This window comes from Monodon monoceros, unplaced genomic scaffold (genome assembly GCF_005190385.1).
Source record: "Monodon monoceros isolate NGI ecotype Baffin Bay Population unplaced genomic scaffold, NGI_Narwhal_1 Super_Scaffold_7, whole genome shotgun sequence".
NCBI classification, from domain to species: domain Eukaryota; kingdom Metazoa; phylum Chordata; class Mammalia; order Artiodactyla; family Monodontidae; genus Monodon; species Monodon monoceros.
In genome coordinates, this window is record NW_021703784.1 from 23,577,935 (window position 1) to 23,596,114 (window position 18,180).

Here is an 18,180-nt window from a genome sequence, read left to right on the forward strand (position 1 = left end):
TCAGTTTTAATAAGCTATTAGATAATCTTGCAATAACTTATATTTTTGAGTGTTACTCACCATCATTTTCTTTTGACACTGATAGGCACTGAAATCCTTTGGCCTGTATCTTTTATGAGCACCACTCTCATTGTTAACAAGAAATTCACCAATAGGGACAGTTCCTGTGCACCATTCAAGAACACCACTTCGCTGAGAAAGGGGAACCACCTGAAGTTACAGATTAAGTATGTTTTGATTATGGAAAGGCATTAAAGAGCATGTGATGATTATTCAACTATCAGAGTCAGTGTGAAGCATTTTTTCAAGTTATACTATTATTTTTCTGTCCATAGGAAGAAAGCAACTGAAAATAAACAAGCTCAAAGAATAAGATTTTCTAGTCTGCTGCATAGACTTCTGAGAACCTGCTCTTCTCTCAATCTCCATGATCCCTGAGAGGTCAATCCTGTTAATTATACTCATCATCTGTGACTGAGCCATACTTAGTTTGTTCCATTTAGCAGAGGAATTAACTTTGCTTTCCTATACTTTTAATGTCAAATTCAAAGAATTTCACTTTGGAAAATATCAAATGTAGTGTCAATTTTAGTATACTTTAATAACTGAAAGTGTATGCATTCTTGCTTCGGAGTCTCGTTAGCTTCACCAAGAGGAAATGTATTCCTAAACATAAAAGCAATTTTACTGGGAAGATTAAAAATTATGACATTTTATAAATATACATAAAATGTAGAAAATAATATAAACAAACACCCTTTTACCTACTAAACAGCTTTATCAAATCTAAGATTATTCATATTTGCTGGGAAAGAGACAAAGCTCTCTTTGTACCCTTCACTGACCTTATGCCCCTCCCTACCAGCAAGATGACTGCTAACTTGCTTATCATGTTCCTGTATTTTTGGGTATACAGTATTTTTATTTCAAAGCTATACATACATAAGTAATTGTAAGCTTTAAATAAAGAGTATTTACACTATATGTATGTTTCTGCAATTTGTTTTTTCCTCACTCAACACTGTTTTACCTTAACTGTGTTAGTACATTTAATCCTAAGTCATTCGTTTTAACAACTGTACTTTGTATAAATATGCCACAATTATCCAATTTATACAATCGGAATATTGATTAACATTTACATTATTTCCAGATTTCCCTGAAACACTGCTGCAATTAATTAATCTACTAATGAATATATTTCAGTTTCTCTAGGGTATACACATACCTGGAAATTGAAGAGCTGGGTCGGTCATTCGGGATACGCATCTTCAACTTAGTTAACCATATATTGCCAAGTAACTATACAAAGTAGTTGTACCAATTTATATACCCATTAGCAGAGTTTATTCTATAACCTCCCAATGTATTGTCAGACTTCTATACTTTGTCAATCCAAGAGGTGTGTAATAGTATCTCACTGTGGTTTTCATTTGTATTTTCCAGATTCCCAGTAGAGTATAATCTGATAAGATTTATTGGTTATTCAAATGTTTTCTTCTTGTGAACTGGCTGTTTGTATTCTTTACCTTTTTTCTTACCTGCTTGTCTTTTTATTACTAGTCTGTAAGAGCTATTTACGTATTCTATATATAAATTTCTTGTTGTTAGTAGTATTATAACAATCCTTTTTGTGTTTAATAAATTTTTTAAAATTCATTTTCTCAGCCACCTGTCTTTACAGTATCTTTAATTCTATATTTTTAATTTTAATGTACTCAAATATGTTTTACTGTTTTATATTCTGTGTCTTAACATGAAGGAGGTCTTTCATTAATTTATTAACTGTATTTGTTGAGAGTCTATTATGTGTTACACATGGTGCTAGGGCACTGAGAATAGAGTGGCAATGAGGCAGATGAAGACCATGCCCTCATAAAGCTTCATTCTGGTGTCAGAACGTATACACTAATAGACATTTAATGATGCCAGGTAACAAGTATTATAATAGAACAAAACATACATTTAAAAAAGTGAGTAATAGAGACGTGGTCAGAGAAGGCGTCTCTGAAGAGGTAACATTAGAGAAAAACCTGAAAGAATAATAATTCATGCAAAGATCTGAGGGAACAGTATTCCAGGCAGAGGGAAGTGAAAAGCCCTGAAGTGAAACAAAATTAGGATATAGGGAATAAGATGCTTCTGTCTTAAGTCACCACTCCCCCCACCTCCTTGCCTGCACACATACCCCTACTCTCTTCTGCCCACTCTGCCCTTCCCCTGAAATGGTCCTCTATAGCTGTGATTCCAGAGCAGGGCTCATGTTCCTCTCATGGAGGCTCTACCCCAGCTTTTACAGTGTCTGGGCCTTGAACCCTTTACGACTGTACTCTCTAGATGAGTAGGCTCAGGGCCAGCACCCTGTCTCCAATATGCCAAAATGAGGCTAGTTCTGGATGAGCTAGCTGGTGGGGCTCAGCCTTAGGAACATACTGCTGCTCAGATCCTAAGGGTAAGCCCTGGATGTTCACAGGCCCAGGTCCTGGAGGCTGTAGAACAGAAGCCATGCCATGAAGTTACTGAGAGGGGCCCTTGCAAAAGGCTTGTGCTTTAAAGCCTTTTTCAGGCTTCCTTCTGCTCTGTGTCCACCCACTCTGATTAAGGGGGTGAGTGGAAGGGCTTGCCAAGGATCATGGACACAGGGTAGGCCCTGGTACCATGGGTTTCAGGCTACTTATCAATTTTCTTATAGGAGCACAGTCAGAGGCAGATGAGGCAGGGCAGAGAGGGCTGGTCCCTCCTTTCCTCTCAAACTCCCTCGGATGTTAAATTGTCTCCAGCAGCGGAAGAAGGACAGTGACTGTGAATCTCACGCTGTGTTTCCTTCCTGAGCCTCTGCTCACTCTCAGGGCCAAGAGGCTCCCAAAATGGAGCCCTCTCTTTAGAAGCAGGGCCATAATCTGAGGAGCAGTGTTGGATTACAGGCATTTTAGTAAGCAACCATTAAACAGGTTCTGGCTGCCTGTTAATGCGGTGAGGCCTCCTAATTGGGTACAGTGAAAAACAAGCTAGAAGAACCCTGGCCCAGAAGACTCTGCTTGCTCCAATAAGTCACAGTGACCCTGTGGGTGATGGCCTTGTGTTGAGGGGCCACTGGGAGTTGGTGCCCAAGCCTCTCCCTATTCTGTGCCCTGGTGGCACTGGAGCTTCTTCCTGCCCTCAGCCTGGGCCTTCCCCAGTGGTGTTAAAGATAAGCATGATTCCTCTATCTTTAGCTCTTTTCATTCTCTAAAAATGTACTTAACAGTTTGCATTATAATTGTGTGTCTGTTTCCCCTGGTGAGCTCCTTAAGAACTAGGACTATGTTTTATTAGTTTTATATCCCCAGCACCTACTAGAGTATCTAACACAACACTAGGCGTGTAAATAAACAATTATTGAACAAATGAATGAACAGATCTCATAGCCTTTCGAACCGATTTTCCTTCCTGCTTAAGTAGCTCTAAATGCCTTCCTTCCAGAAAACCCAGCCCTATCTTTGAGCTAGCTGTGACCCCTAATGCTTGATCACATTAACATTCTTGCCTCCTAGTATATTCCATCAAAGATACCTTTTCCAAAATTACTCTCTATTAATATCTAGTTACGGGGAAAAAAATCAAACCCTTGCCTTTTGTTAAGAGACTGATCTAGAAAGGACCAAGTTGGTTTTTTTCTATCTCATTTCAGAATTCAACTGTGATGTTGGTTGATGTAAAAACAGTTGAATTCAAGTTTCAAAAGGCAAATGGCAGTGTTTCCTCAGGTACTAAGATTCCCTGGAATAGCCTATTTCATCTGAGTATCTGAGTATTTTGCCTGGGCGTCACAAAAAATGATTGATGACTATTTTCTCAAATTACCTCAAGGTACATAGCTAGTACCATCCTAGATACATAGAAATGAAGTTAATTCATTAAATACAGTGAATGCCTTAGGGAATTAAGACTTCTCTCCCAGAATCCTGACTGAGAAGGAAGATATATCACAAAGAAGAAAAATTATTTATTGGCATAAGGCATAATGAAGAATTAAGTACAAAGCTTCTTTCTGCACGTAAATATTGTTTATATAAGACTTTGATTTTAAAAAGTGAATCCTCTCATATCTAAGACTTTAGAATAGTTGTTCAATATACTTTCTAAAAATGTAGTTTTGGTAGAGATAAATTAGTCCAGTCACATGAATTCTAGTTATCAGAGGGCTATGTCTCAGCGTCAGCATATACAATAAGAACTTTGTCTTCCTTCATCTCCACGTGATTCTCTCTGATGAAAGGTATCTGGTATGCCTCAATATACAGGTCTCTCCTTTTGAGGTTGTATACTGACATTTGGGTACCAAGAGCTAATTTCAGGAAGTCAATGACCCTTCTTGTTGACACAATGATCACAGGACACCTGAATGCCAGATTGGGAATGACTCCACAGAAGACCTGGACTAGGCAGACTGCTTCCCTACATACACTATAGAACTTCCAGGAACATTAACTGAAATCAAGAACAACTAGCAATATAGTTATAACATAACTTTCACATTCTTGGAGTAATCTCAAAATAACATATATCTATTGGCCCAGTATTATAATTCTAAACAATAAAGTCAAACCTAAACTCTCATATTAAGTGGTTATTTTTTAATATTCAGATGTGTAACATTAAATAACTCTACTATTTAATCGGTAAAATAGTTCTCTGTAAAAATCAGATATTTAAAAAGTCATAAAGTAGAAATAGAGTTTAGTCATTTCTGCCTTCAAAATATTTTAGATTAGGGCGTTCTCTCTCTCATGCTTTATAGCAATGAACTTTGGAAGCTAAGTTACTTGCTTGGAAATCTTAGTGGCTTTCTGAAAAAAACAGGGGATCTTAGAGCCCAAACTTTTTGCAATACATTGTATCCCAGTTCTTCAGTCATCATCTATGCTATCTAAAAGTCTGGCATTTAGAGCATAAAAATTTTCTTTCATTCATGTTACTGAATATCTGCCCTCTAAAAACTTCTCAGCAATCGTTCAAGTACCTGCCACATTAAAGTACCTGGACAGTTAACAGCTCATCAACTTTGTCCTATAATTAAGCTAGATCAAATGATAGCAAAGTAACTAGACTGGTGGGTCTAAAAGTACGGTTCCTGAAACACTGCTGCATTAGCATCACTTGATACCTGGCTAGAAATGCACATTTTCAGGCTCCATCCTAGAATTAGAAATTCTAGGGGCTCAGCATCTGTGTTTTTGTTTTTGTTTTTTGCCTGGTACGTGGGCCTCTCACTGTTGTGGCCTCTCCTGTTGCGGAGCACAGGCTCCGGACGCGCAGGCTCAGCAGCCATGGCTCACGGGCCCAGCCGCTCCGCGGCATGTGGGGTCTTCCCGGACCAGGGCACGAACCCGTGTCCCCTGCATTGGCAGGCGGACTCTCAACCACTGCACCACCAGGGAAGCCCAGCATCTGTGTTCTAACAAACCCTTCCAGGGATTACGATGCCTGCTAAATTTGAATAGCACTGATCTAAACCACACCAAAGAAGTCCTTCTGCAGAATAGATCTCACAGATCTTTTTTAAACTTCTGCTCTTAGCATTCCATAAGAATTTGTTTTGTTGTTAACTGCTAATAGAAAGCATCAGTTATATTAGTTAATATCCTACAAAGTTTCACATGACAAATTTCTCACAAACTTGAAGGTATTACGAAAAAGTGTGCTTTTCTTCATGCTTTCCCACCCCTCAACCTCACCCAACTAACAAGTGAGTTTTATATTTCTATTTCTGTAGGCAATTAAGAAGCTCTAAAAAAGTTCAGTTTTCAATTACAACAGCCTGACTCAATCAGAATTTTGGAGGGTAGATCTAATTTCTTTTTCCCTACTCCCCTAACTATTTGGTGTTTTTAGTTTAACAATTATTTTTATAATTTAAAAAAATGTTCATTTAGGGCAATTCAAAATATACTAAAAAGCAGGTATTACCCATAATCTCATCATACCCAGAGTTAATAGCATTTTTAGGCTTATTCAGGAACTTCCTAAATGTCAAAGCTATATACTGATTTCTTATAAATGTATATATAAACATCCATTTCAAGGCTATTAATCTATTTTTATGTCATGAACTATATCATCTTCATCACTAAAGCATTACCATTTGTTTTCATATGATTAGACAAGAGTCCACTTTCACCTGTTGCCTTTATCAAAGACATTTCCGTCATTCTCACCGATGTATTTTTCAAGATAAACTTTTAAATCATGTTTCCATGATATAAAAATTTTTACTGGAATTTCATTGTCTATGCATTAATTAGAAATGAGCTGACATTTTTCACTACCTTCCCATTTAAGACATGGGACTTCTCCCTTATCCTAGTTTTCCTTTATTCTTTCTTGTCATAGTTTTGTAATTTTATTTTATACAGTCTTGCATGTTTCTTATTAACATTAATCCTAGGCAGTTTACTCACATTATATACATTATATTATTGTGAAAGGGACTTTTTTCTATTATATTTTTAAACTAGTCTTAGTTGATGGTTGGGATACCTCGAGGTTAAGTAGGGTTAACTCACTAGAGAAAATAAACACTTGTGGTATATACCATTTTGCAGGTTTAAGAAACAGATATGGGACTATCATAAAAGTGTCTCTGAAAGGTTGCTTCTCTGCTATATAGTAATTTATTTATATCTTCACAGAAATAGAAACAATGAATAAATAAATAAGCCTTGTTACAGCAGTAACATAAGAATAAAGGGCAAATAGGAGATACAGGAATGAAACCAGAAAGGAACACCTACCAAAAACAGGCCCTTTGGGGGAAAGGGGGAAGATGGCGGAAGAGTAACACGCGGAGATCACTTTCCTCCCCACAGATACATCAGAAATACATCTACACGTGGAACAACTCCTACAGAACACCTACTGAACGCTGGCAGAAGACCTCAGACCTTCCAAAAGGCAAGAAACTCCCCACGTACCTGGGTAGGGCAAAAGAAAAAAGAAAAAACTGAGACAAAAGAATAGGGACGAGACCTGCACCAGTGGGAGGGAGCTGTGAAGGAGGAAAGGTTTCCACACACTAGGAAGCCCCTTTGCGGGCGGAGACTGCGGGTGGCAGAGGGGGAAAGCTTCAGAGCCACGGAGGAGAGCGCAGCAACAGGGGTGCGGAGGGTAAAGCGGAGAGATTCCCGTAAGAGGATTGGGGCCGACCGGCACTCACCAGCCCGAGAGGCTTGTATGCTCACCCGCCGGGGCGGGCGGGGGCTGGGAGCTGAGGCTCGGGCTTCAGTTGGATTGCAGGGAGACGACTGGCGGCGTGAACACAGCCTGAAGGGGTTAGTGCACCACGGCTAGCCGGGAGGGAGTCCGGGGAAAAGTCTGGACCTGCCAAAGAGGCAAGAGACTTTTTCTTCCCTCTTTGTTTCCTGGTGCACAGGGAGAGGGGATTAAGAGCGCTGCTTAAAGGAACACCAGAGACCAGCACGAGCCGCGGCTATCAGCGCGGACCCCAGAGATGAGCATGAGACACTAAGGCTGCTGCTGCCGCCGCCACCAAGAAGCCTGTGTTCGAGCACAGGTCACTATCCACACCTCCCTTCCAGGGAGCCTGTGCAGCCCGCCACTGCCAGGGTCCCGGGATCCAGGGACAACTTCCCCGGGAGAATGCACGGCGCGCCTCAGGCTGGTGCAACGTCCCGCTGGCCTCTGCAGCCGCAGGCTCGCCCCGCACTCCATGCCCCTCCCTCCCCCCGGCCTGAGTGAGCCAGAGCCCCCGACTCAGCAGCTCCTTTAACCCCGTCCTTTCTGAGCGAAGAACAGATGCCCTCTGGGGACCTACACACAGAGGCGGGGCCTAATCCAAAACTGAGCCCCGGGAGCTGTGCCAAAAAAGAAGAGAAAGGGAAATCTCTCCCAGCAGCCTCAGAAGCAGCCGATTAAATCTCTGCAATCAACTTGATGTACCCTGCATCGGTGGAATACCTGAATAGACAACGAATCATCCCAAATTGAGGAGGTGGACTTTGAGAGCAAGATTTATTATTTTTTCCCCTTTTCCTATTTTTGTGAGTGTGTATGTGTATGCTTCTGTGTGAGATTTTGTCTGTATAGCTTTGTTTCACCATTTGTCCTAGGGTTCTGTCCGTCCTCTTTTTTTTTTTTTGACTTAAAACAATTTTTTTCTTAATAATTATTTTTTATTTTAATAACTTTATTTTATCTTACTTTATTTTATTTTATCCTCTTTATTTCTTATTTTCTTTCCTTCTTTCTTCCTTCCTTCCTCCCTCCCTCCCTCTCTCCTTTCCTTCCTTCCTTCCTTTCAACTTTTTCTCCCTTTTATTCTGAGCCATGTGGATGAAAGGCTCTTGGAGCTGCAGCCAGAAGTCAGTGCTGTGCCTCTGAGGTGGAAGAGCCAAGTTCAGGTCACTGGTCCACAGGAGACCTCCCAGCTACACGGAATATCAAATGGCGAAAATCTCCCAGAGATCTCCATCTCAACACCAACACCCAGCTTCACTCAACGAACACCAACCTACATTGCTGGACACCCTGTGCCAAATAACTAGCAAGACAGGAACACAATCCCACCCATTAGCAGAGAGGCTACCTAAAATCATAATAAGGCCACAGACACCCCAAAACACACCACCAGACATGCACCTGCCCACCAGAAAGACAAGATCCAGCCTCATCCACCAGAACACAGGCGCTAGTCTCCTCCACCAGGAAGCCTACACAACCCACTGAACCAACTTTAGCCACTGGGAACAGACACCAAAAACAACAGGAACGACAAACCTGCAGCCTGCGAAAAGGAGACCCCAAACACAGTAAGATAAGCAAAATGAGAAGACAGAAAAACACACGGCAGATGAAGGAGCAAGATAAAAACCCACCAGACCTAACAAATGAAGAGGAAATAGGCAGTCTACCTGAAAAAGAATTCAGAAAAATGATAGTAAAGATGATCCAAAATCTTGGAAACAGAATAGAGAAAATGCAAGAAACATTTAACAAGGACCTAGAAGAACTAAAGAGGAAACAAGCAATGATGAACAACACAATAAGTGAAATTAAAAATACTCTAGAAGGGATCAGTAGCAGAATAACTGAGTCAGAAGAACGGATAAGTGACCTGGAAGATAAAATAGTGGAAATAACTACTGCAGAGCAGAATAAAGAAAAAAGAATCAAAAGAACTAAGGACAGTCTCAGAGACCTCTGGGACAACATTAAACACACCAACATTCAAATTACAGGGGTCCCAGAAGAAGATGGGAAAAAGAAAGGGACTGAGAAAATATTTGAAGAGATTATAGTTGAAAACTTCCCTAATATGGGAAAGGAAATAGTTAATTAAGTCCAAAAAGCACAGAGAGTCCCATACAGGATAAATCCAAGGAGAAACACGCCAAGACACATATTAATCAAACTGTCAAAAATTAAATACAAAGAAAACATATTAAAAGCAGCAAGGGAAAAACAACAAATAACACACAAGGGAATCCCCATAACGTTAACAGCTGATCTTTCAGCAGAAACTCTGCAAGCCAGAAGGGAGTGGCAGGACATATTGAAAGTGATGAAGGAGAAAAACCTACAACCAAGATTACTCTACCCAGCAAGGATCTCATTCAGATTTGATGGAGAAATTACAATCTTTAGAGACAAGCAAAAGCTGAGAGAGTTCAGCACCACCAAACCAGCTTTACAACAAATGCTAAAGGAACTTCTCTAGGCAAGAAACACAAGAGAAGAAAAAGACCTCCAATAACAAACCCAAAACAATTAAGAAAATGGGAATAGGAACATACATATCGATAATTACCTTAAATGTAAATGGATTAAATGCTCCCACCAAAAGACACAGACTGGCTGAATGGATACAAAAACAAGACCCGTATATATGCTCTCTACAAGAGATACACTTCAGACCTAGAGACACATACAGACTGAAAGTAAGGGGATGGAAAAAGATATTCCATGCAAATGGAAACCAAAAGAAAGCTGGACGATCAATTCTCATATCAGACAAAATAGACTTTAAAACAAAGACTATTAGAAGAGACAAAGAATGACACTACATAATGATCAAGGGATCAATCCAAGAAGAAGATATAACAATTGTAAATATTTATGCACCCAACATAGGAGCACCTCAATACATAAGGCAAATACTAACAGCCATAAAAGGGGAAATCGACAGTAACACATCCATAGTAGGGGACTTTAACACCCCACTTTCACCAATAGACAGATCATCCAAATTGAAAATAAATAAGGAAACACAAGCTTTAAATGATACATTAAACAAGATGGACTTGTTTGATGTTTGGTATTTATAGGACATTCCATCCCCAAAAAACATAATACACATTTTTCTCAAGTGCTCATGGAACATTCTCCAGGATAGATCATATCTTGAGTCACAAATCAAGCCTTGGTAAATTTAAGAAAATTGAAATTGTATCAAGTATCTTTTCCGACAACAACGCTATGAGACTACATATCAATTACAGGAAAAGATCTGTAAAAAACAAAACACATGGAAGCTAAACAATACACTACTTAATTATGAACTGATCACTGCAGAAATCAAAGAGGAAATCAAAAAATACCTAGAAACAAATGACAATGGAGACATGACGACCCAAAACCTATGGGATGCAGCAAAAGCAGTTCTAAGAGGGAAGTTCATAGCAATACAATCCTACCTTAAGAAACAGGAAACATCTCGAATAAACAACCTAACCTTGCACCTAAAGCAATTAGATAAAGAAGAACAAAAACACCCCAAAGTTAGCAGAAGGAAAGAAATCATAAAGGTCAGATCAGAAATAAATGAAAAGGAAATGAAGGAAACGATAGCAAAGATCAATAAAACTAAAAGCTGGTTCTTTGAGAAGGTAAACAAAATTGATAAACCATTAGCCAGACTCATCAAGAAAAAAAGGGAGAAGACTCAAATCAACAGAATTAGAAATGAAAAAGGAGAAGTAACAACTGACACTGCAGAAATACAAAGGATCATGAGAGATTAATACAAGCAACTCTATGCCAATAAAATGGACAACCTGGAAGAAATGGACAAATTCTTAGAAATGCACAACCTGCCGAGACTGAATCAGGAAGAAATAGAAAATATGAACAGACCAATCACAAGCACTGAAATTGAAACTGTGATTAAAAATTTCCCAACAAACAAAAGCCCAGGACCAGATGGCTTCACAGGCAAATTCTATCAAACATTTAGAGAAGAGCTAACACCTATCCTTCTCAAACTCTTCCAAAGTATAGCAGAGGGAGGAACACTCCCAAACTCATTCTACGAGACCACCATCACCCTGACACCAAAACCAGACAAAGATGTCACAAAGAAAGAAAACTACAGGCCAATATACTGATGAACACAGATGCAAAAATCCTCCACAAAATACTAGCAAACAGAATCCAACAGCACATTAAAAGGATCCTACACCATGATCAAGTGGGGTTTATTACAGGAATGCAAGGATTCTTCAATATACGCAAATCAATCAATGTGATAAACAATATTAAGAAACTGAAGGAGAAAAACCATATGATCATCTCAACAGATGCAGAGAAAGCTTTCAAGAAAATTCAACACCCATTTATGATAAAAATCCTGCAGAAAGTAGGCATAGAGGGAACTTTCCTCAACATAATAAAGGCCATATATGACAAACCCACAGCCAACATCATCCTCAATGGTGAAAAACTGAAAGCATTCCCACTAAGATCAGGAACAAGGCAAGGTTGCCCACTCTCACCACTCTTATTCAACATAGTTTTGGAAGTTTTAGCCACAGCAATCAGAGAAGAAAAGGAATCCAAATCAGAAAAGAAGAAGTAAAGCTGTCACTGTTTGCAGATGACATGATACTATACATAGAGAATCCTAAAGATGCTACCAGGTAACTACTAGAGCTAATCAATGAATTTGGTAAAGTAGCAGGATACAAAATTAATGCACAGAAATCTCTGTCATTCCTGTACACTAATGATGAAAAATTTGAAAGTGAAATCAAGAAAACACTCCCATTTACCATTGCAACAAAAAGAATACAATATCTAGGAATAAATCTACCTAAGGAGACAAAAGACCTGTATGCAGAAAATTATAAGACACTGATGAAAGAAATTAAAGATGATACAAATAGATGGAGAGATATACCACGTTCTTGGATTGGAAGAATCAACATTGTGAAAATGACTCTACTACCCAAAGCAATCTACAGATTCAATGCAATCCCTATCAAACTACCACTGGCATTTTTCACAGAACTGGAACAAAAAATTTCACAATTTGTATGGAAACACAAAGGACTCCGAATAGCTAAAGCAATCTTGAGAACGAAAAATGGAGCTGGAGGAATCAGGCTCCCTGACCTCAGACTATACTACAAAGCTACAGTAATCAAGACAGTATGGTACTGGCACAAAAACAGAAAGATAGATCAATGGATCAGGATAGAAAGCCCAGAGATAAACCCAGACACGTATGGTCACCTTATCTTTGATAAAGGAGGCAGGAATGTACAGTGGAGAAAGGACAGCCTCTTCAATAGTGGTGCTGGGAAAACTGGACAGGTACATGTAAAAGTATGAGATTAGAACACTCCTTAACACCAGACACAAAAATAGGCTCAAAATGGATTAAAGACTTAAATGTAAGGCCAGAAACGATCAGACTCTTAGAGGAAAACATAGGCAGAACACTATGACATAATCACAGCAAGATCCTTTTTGACCCACCTCCTAGAGTAATGGAAATAAAAACAAAAATAAACAATGGGACCTAATGAAAGTTAGAAGCTTTTGCACAGCAAAGGAAACCATAAACAAGACCAAAAGACAACCCTCAGAATGGGAGAAAATATTTGCAAATGAAGCAACTGACAAAGGATTAATCTCCAAAATTTACAGAAAACGCTTGCTGACCCCTGCCTGAACAATGGTGTCTTTTACATGTCCTTAATGAAGCAGCAGAAGTATAAACTAGTTACCTTATATGTACAGATAGTCAACTTCCTCTTCCTGGTTTCAGTATTTCTCTGCAGCAATGTATTACACATCTGGAAAACCTGCTGCATGACAGCATCTTGTCTCAGGTCATCGCGGCCCTTCAGAATAATCAAAACACAAATAACTAAGTGTAGTTCATTTTCTTTATTATAAAATCACACGAAGAGTCATCTGAGGACAGCCAAAGGGAACTTAGAAATCAATCCGAGGATTGTGCTTCTCGTAATAGTCTCTTAAATAATTAAGACCTAATACTATTCTTTCATTTAGAATAAGCTATACCACTGGGTAGGCAGACCAATTTAGAAATAAGAAGTTTCCCCCCGCTTGCTGCTTTTGTAATTAAAATAATTGGAATCCCTCCACTTGAGGGCACACTGTAAAATACAAGTGTAGAGGAGCACTGTTGTTCCTCTACTACTTCCCAGCAAGGCCCAAAGAGCTTAAGAGCAGAGTAAGGGAGGAATGCTGTTGCTTTCTGATACATTTAATAGCACTTAGCACAGTGCCAGACTCAGGATATTGAGGCAAGGGCCTTCAACTTGAACTATTCAAGAAAATAAGCTACACTCACCAAAAATTTTTTTTCCCATAACAAGCAGGTTGATTGTTAATCTCATCATGTCTGTACATGTTAAAAGTATTCTTTTACTTCAACCAACTATTATAAAAAGGCTGGTCTTTCAGAGAGACAAAAAAATAGGAAAAGCATTCTGCTTCTAGAAAACAATATATTTCTAGTTTATGTTTTCCTCACCTGTAATTATTCAGAATAAAAATAAAGACCCAGGGCTTCCCTGGTGGTGCAGTGGTTGAGAGTCCGCCTGCCGATGCAGGAGACACGGGTTCGTGCCCCGGTCCGGGAGGATCCCACGTGCCTCGGAGTGGCTGGGCCTGTGGGCCATGGCCACTGGGCCTGCACGTCCGGAGCCTGTGCTCCGCAATGGGAGGGGCTGCAGCAGTGAGAGGCCCGCGTACCGCAAAAAACAATAAAAAAATAAAGACCCAAAGTAGGAAGAAAATATCAACTAAAGTTTTCTATTTGACTTTTTTCATTAACAACAAAAGGAAAATCTCACCTTGACAAGCTGTCTCCTTTCCTTGCCATCAGAACCCAAACAATCTATTATTTTTGGTAAATTTAAACCTCCTGCTAAACGAAATTCTGCTTTAAATGACTGTATAGTCACCAGATTTCCATATTCCCCTGTGGGGTCCACCTAATAAAATGTATAAATATGACAATAGCTCAGATACACAATTTGCATTTAAAGAAAAATGAATTATAAATGACAATTTTAATATTAAATAGAGGAATGAATGACAATGTGCTGTTGGTTAAGAACTGAAGTGGTAACTTTATAAATGAAAGAAAGAAGATCTGACATTGGAAAGGCTTTAAAAACTGACATAGATAAAATTTACCTCCCTAAACATCTCTTAATAAAAGTAGGGCATACGAAGTTAGAATAGTGTTACTGAAAAACTACTGAAAAACCCTGGTTCAGGTCTTGCCACTGACCTGTATATGTTAAGTCATCTGTATAAATTAAGTCATCTCCTCACAAAAACAAGGTAAATTTTAGAAAAATATGGAGAGGAGTTTTCTTGGTTGTAATTGCTAAATCTGGCATTTTCAGGAAATATTCAGCTAAATAATTTGCTGATAGGTTAATCCACATGATGAAGCTACACTGCAAATCAAACAACTACAGATATTAAACACTAAACTACAAACTCAAAGGAGAGATTTTACAATGTAGTTAAAATGATCATTTTCTAAACTGTAACCTTTATCATTACATATATCCCTGGCAACACCGTACTTCTAACAATAAAAGACCATCAGGACATAGCTCAAAGTGTCATGTATATTATAGTCAATTTAATATTGTAATACATATTGTATTATTTAATACCGTAATACATCACAGTCAATACATTCTAATGCATACAGAATTTTAAAAACCAGTATAAAACAATTAGGGACTTTCTTGCTCAGTTAAAACTTAATTTTGGCATAAACACATGAAATCTTTCCTTCTTCTGGCCAATAAAAACAAGTCTATAGACTTCTTCATAATAAAGATGAAAGCTGTAAAAATGAAGGCAAAAGAAAAGAAAGCAGGAGAGGCCTTTATGTATTTTAAGTCTTGGGCAAAGGGAATCCAATAAAGAAAAAAAACTATAGGCTGAGGACTTCCCTGTGGTCCAGTGGCTAAGAATCCACCTTCCAATGCAGGTGATGTGGGTTCGATCCTTCACTGGGGAACTAAGATCCCACATGCCATGGGGCAACTAAGCCTACACACTCTAGAGTCTGCATGCCACAACTACACAGCCTGTGCACCGGGACTAGAGAGAAGCCCACACTCCGCAATTAAGAGTCTGCGTGCCACAAGGAAAGATCCCGCATGCCGCAACTAAGACCTGATGCAGCCAAATAAATAAATATTAAAAAAAAACAAAAAAACTATAGGTTGAAACAAGTGAAACTGCCAATATTTAACCAATTTTGACCTACAAAAAAAGGCTATTTCAAATGGTTTAACCTACTAAAGAGTAATTTAGCTTAATTAAAAAATCAGGGGCTTCCCTGGTGGCACAGTGGTTGAGGGTCTGCCTGCCAATGCAGGGGACATGGGTTTGAGCCCTGGTCTGGGAGGATCCCACATGCCGCGGAGCAACTGGGCCCGTGAGCCACAACTACTGAGCCTGCGCGTCTGGAGCCTGTGCTCCGCAACAAGAGAGGCCGCGATAGTGAGAGGCCCGCACACCGCGATGAAGAGTGGCCCCCACTTGCCGCAACTAGAGAAAGCCCTCGCACAGAAACGAAGACCCAACACAGCCAAAAAATAAATAAATTAATTAATTAAAAAAATAATCAAAACAGTTAATGGTAGATTACCTTAATTTCCATAGTAGGAACAACAACATCTTCTAAATTTTTAAGTTTGATAATGGGCTGGTCTGCCGGAATACTTATGCCTTCTGTATTTAAAATAAAGAGGTTTCAGTGACAACTGCAAATTCAGGAATAGTACTGAAGGTAAAGCAGGAGAATTCAGCAGGTACCATAAACCCAAACTGTGGCTAATCTGTGGTTCAGGCCCTGATTTAGAAATGAAGACCAAGGCTCAGGACACAATGCCACTCAGGGTCAGGGCATAACAATGGTTAACATGGCTTACAAATGAATTTGCAGGTTACCTGGCACGGGTAACTAGACCAGATTCACCTGAGGGGTCAAATCGAGCAACTTAAGGTAATTATATACAGTGTAAATAGCACATAGATAATGTACTCCTGTCATATTACTATTAAATGTGACTAAAGGACATGACAATAGTCTTTGTTTGCTTAGAGAGGAACACTATGAGAAGCCTCATTCTTATTTTAAAATAATAAGAATTTAAATGTGAAGATATGATTCTGAACAGAAAAAAGAATACAATTATTAAAGTATGGGGAGAGAGATACAAATAACCAAATATTATAGCAGCTTATAATTATTTAAACAGACAGAGCAAGAAGAATAATGGAGAAAATGATAAGGTCTTCCAATTTTTAAGTCCTAGAGTGCAGTCACCTATTATCAGTTCCACAAAAAGATATTAAGTAAAAAAGTGACTGGAGGGGTGTTGAAGCTATTATACAAAAAATAAGTTTTGAATCATGTGTAAGTTGTAATCATCAGGACTTTCACATCTATAATTAATGTGTGTGAGTTGAACAGATTTACATTATTAAGCTCTATAATTAATACATCCCTACAGAGAATAACACAGCAAGAAGGCAACACTCATTCTTTCAAACTGCATACTTCTCTGAGTCTTCCACTGAGTGGCATCTAAATTTGCTAGTATAATGTAAGCATCACAAAGTGCCTCAACACTTCTGACCATCTGAGGTCTCCTGCTTCTCATAGTACGTATTATTTTGTTTGCAGCCTCGGTTCGATCCTATTAATAAAAACAAACAAAAAATATTACATAAGCAAATACCCAAGACTTAAACTTTTCAGAGTTATAATAACAAAAGGAAAAATAATTTATGCACAAAGCTAGACAACGGAAGGACTATAATCCCTCAGAGACCAAGTCACCTTATTATGAATGAAATACATCAAAGATATAATAATCTCAAGAGTAAATGACTTGGGTGCCTTGTAAAATTTATTTTTTCTTTGCTCATTGCTCTGAGGAAAAAAGGTAAAAATACTTTTGGTATTTCTTATGCTTTGAGAAATATTCAGGAATTTTCAACCAATTTTAGGTAGCATCACAATAACAAAGGATTTACAATCTGAATACTGTCAAGAACACACACTCCTAGAATTCCTGAGACTTAAGAAAGGAATATTTTGGGAAAAAATGAATATTACAATTCAAAAAGGTATGCATGTTCAATCCAGATACCTCATCAAGCTGAGAGCTTTGTTTAGGTGCATTTTTAGTTATTCTACTCCTTCTTGCTGCCTCTGGTTTGGTCAAAAATTCATCTTTGTTTGCATTTGCTAAAGCCAGTATAATAAACAAAGTATGATGAGGGTGATCCATTGAAATTCTAGAGATGAGCTGTCATAAAATTAAGAACTGTTAGTTTTATGGAAACCAAAAAAAAAGAAAATCCATAACCTTTTAAATTTTGCTTAACATTAAGATATGTGTTACTGTACTAGATGCTGCCGTGGGTGGACTGTGTGAGTATGGGTATGTATGAGAGAGAGACAGAAGTACATGAGGAATAAGAAAGAGAAAGAAATTGAGTAACTTATGTGGAGCATGAGAGGAGACAAAAGGGAATCTTTATTCTTGCCCTTATATAGCATAATAAATATGAGTGACTAAACTTTTTTGTATTGCCACTTCCTGGAGTGGAACAGTAGTATATAATAATATAAAAGAAAAGCAACTGTGGTTTGATTTTCAGGTTTACTTACATTATTGAGGACTTCATGAAATCCTAGGCCTCCCATCATCTTAGTCCCCATTCTAGCAGCCAATTGGTACATAAGAGGCAAAAATTTATATGATGGAATCTTCATTCCATCTCTCTACCATTAAAAAGAACACAAAATTAAAAAAACAATGCATTTCAAATAGTCTCACAACTAAGCAAATAAATTATTCTAAGGAAATGCTCCTCTACTAGTGT

The 18,180-nt window shown here is 38.6% G+C and overlaps 1 protein-coding gene across 4 annotated transcripts in view; it reads right to left on the reverse strand.

Annotated features, from left to right (window-relative positions):
* ATM (ATM serine/threonine kinase) overlaps positions 1 to 18,180 on the reverse strand; it is a 140,019-nt gene that overhangs the window by 16,582 nt on the left and 105,257 nt on the right. For 2 of the 4 annotated variants that reach the window (XM_029207707.1, XM_029207706.1), the window contains exons 51-57: positions 17,966 to 18,079; positions 17,442 to 17,600; positions 16,847 to 16,985; positions 15,932 to 16,014; positions 14,103 to 14,243; positions 13,005 to 13,121; positions 61 to 210 (exon numbers count right to left, since the gene is read on the reverse strand). In XM_029207707.1, coding sequence (XP_029063540.1) covers positions 61 to 210; positions 13,005 to 13,121; positions 14,103 to 14,243; positions 15,932 to 16,014; positions 16,847 to 16,985; positions 17,442 to 17,600; positions 17,966 to 18,079 — 903 coding nt within the window. Of the gene's footprint in view, positions 1 to 60; positions 211 to 13,004; positions 13,122 to 14,102; positions 14,244 to 15,931; positions 16,015 to 16,846; positions 16,986 to 17,441; positions 17,601 to 17,965; positions 18,080 to 18,180 lie in introns of those variants that run through there. The other 2 variants (XM_029207708.1, XR_003791411.1) reach the window with 2 other exon arrangements.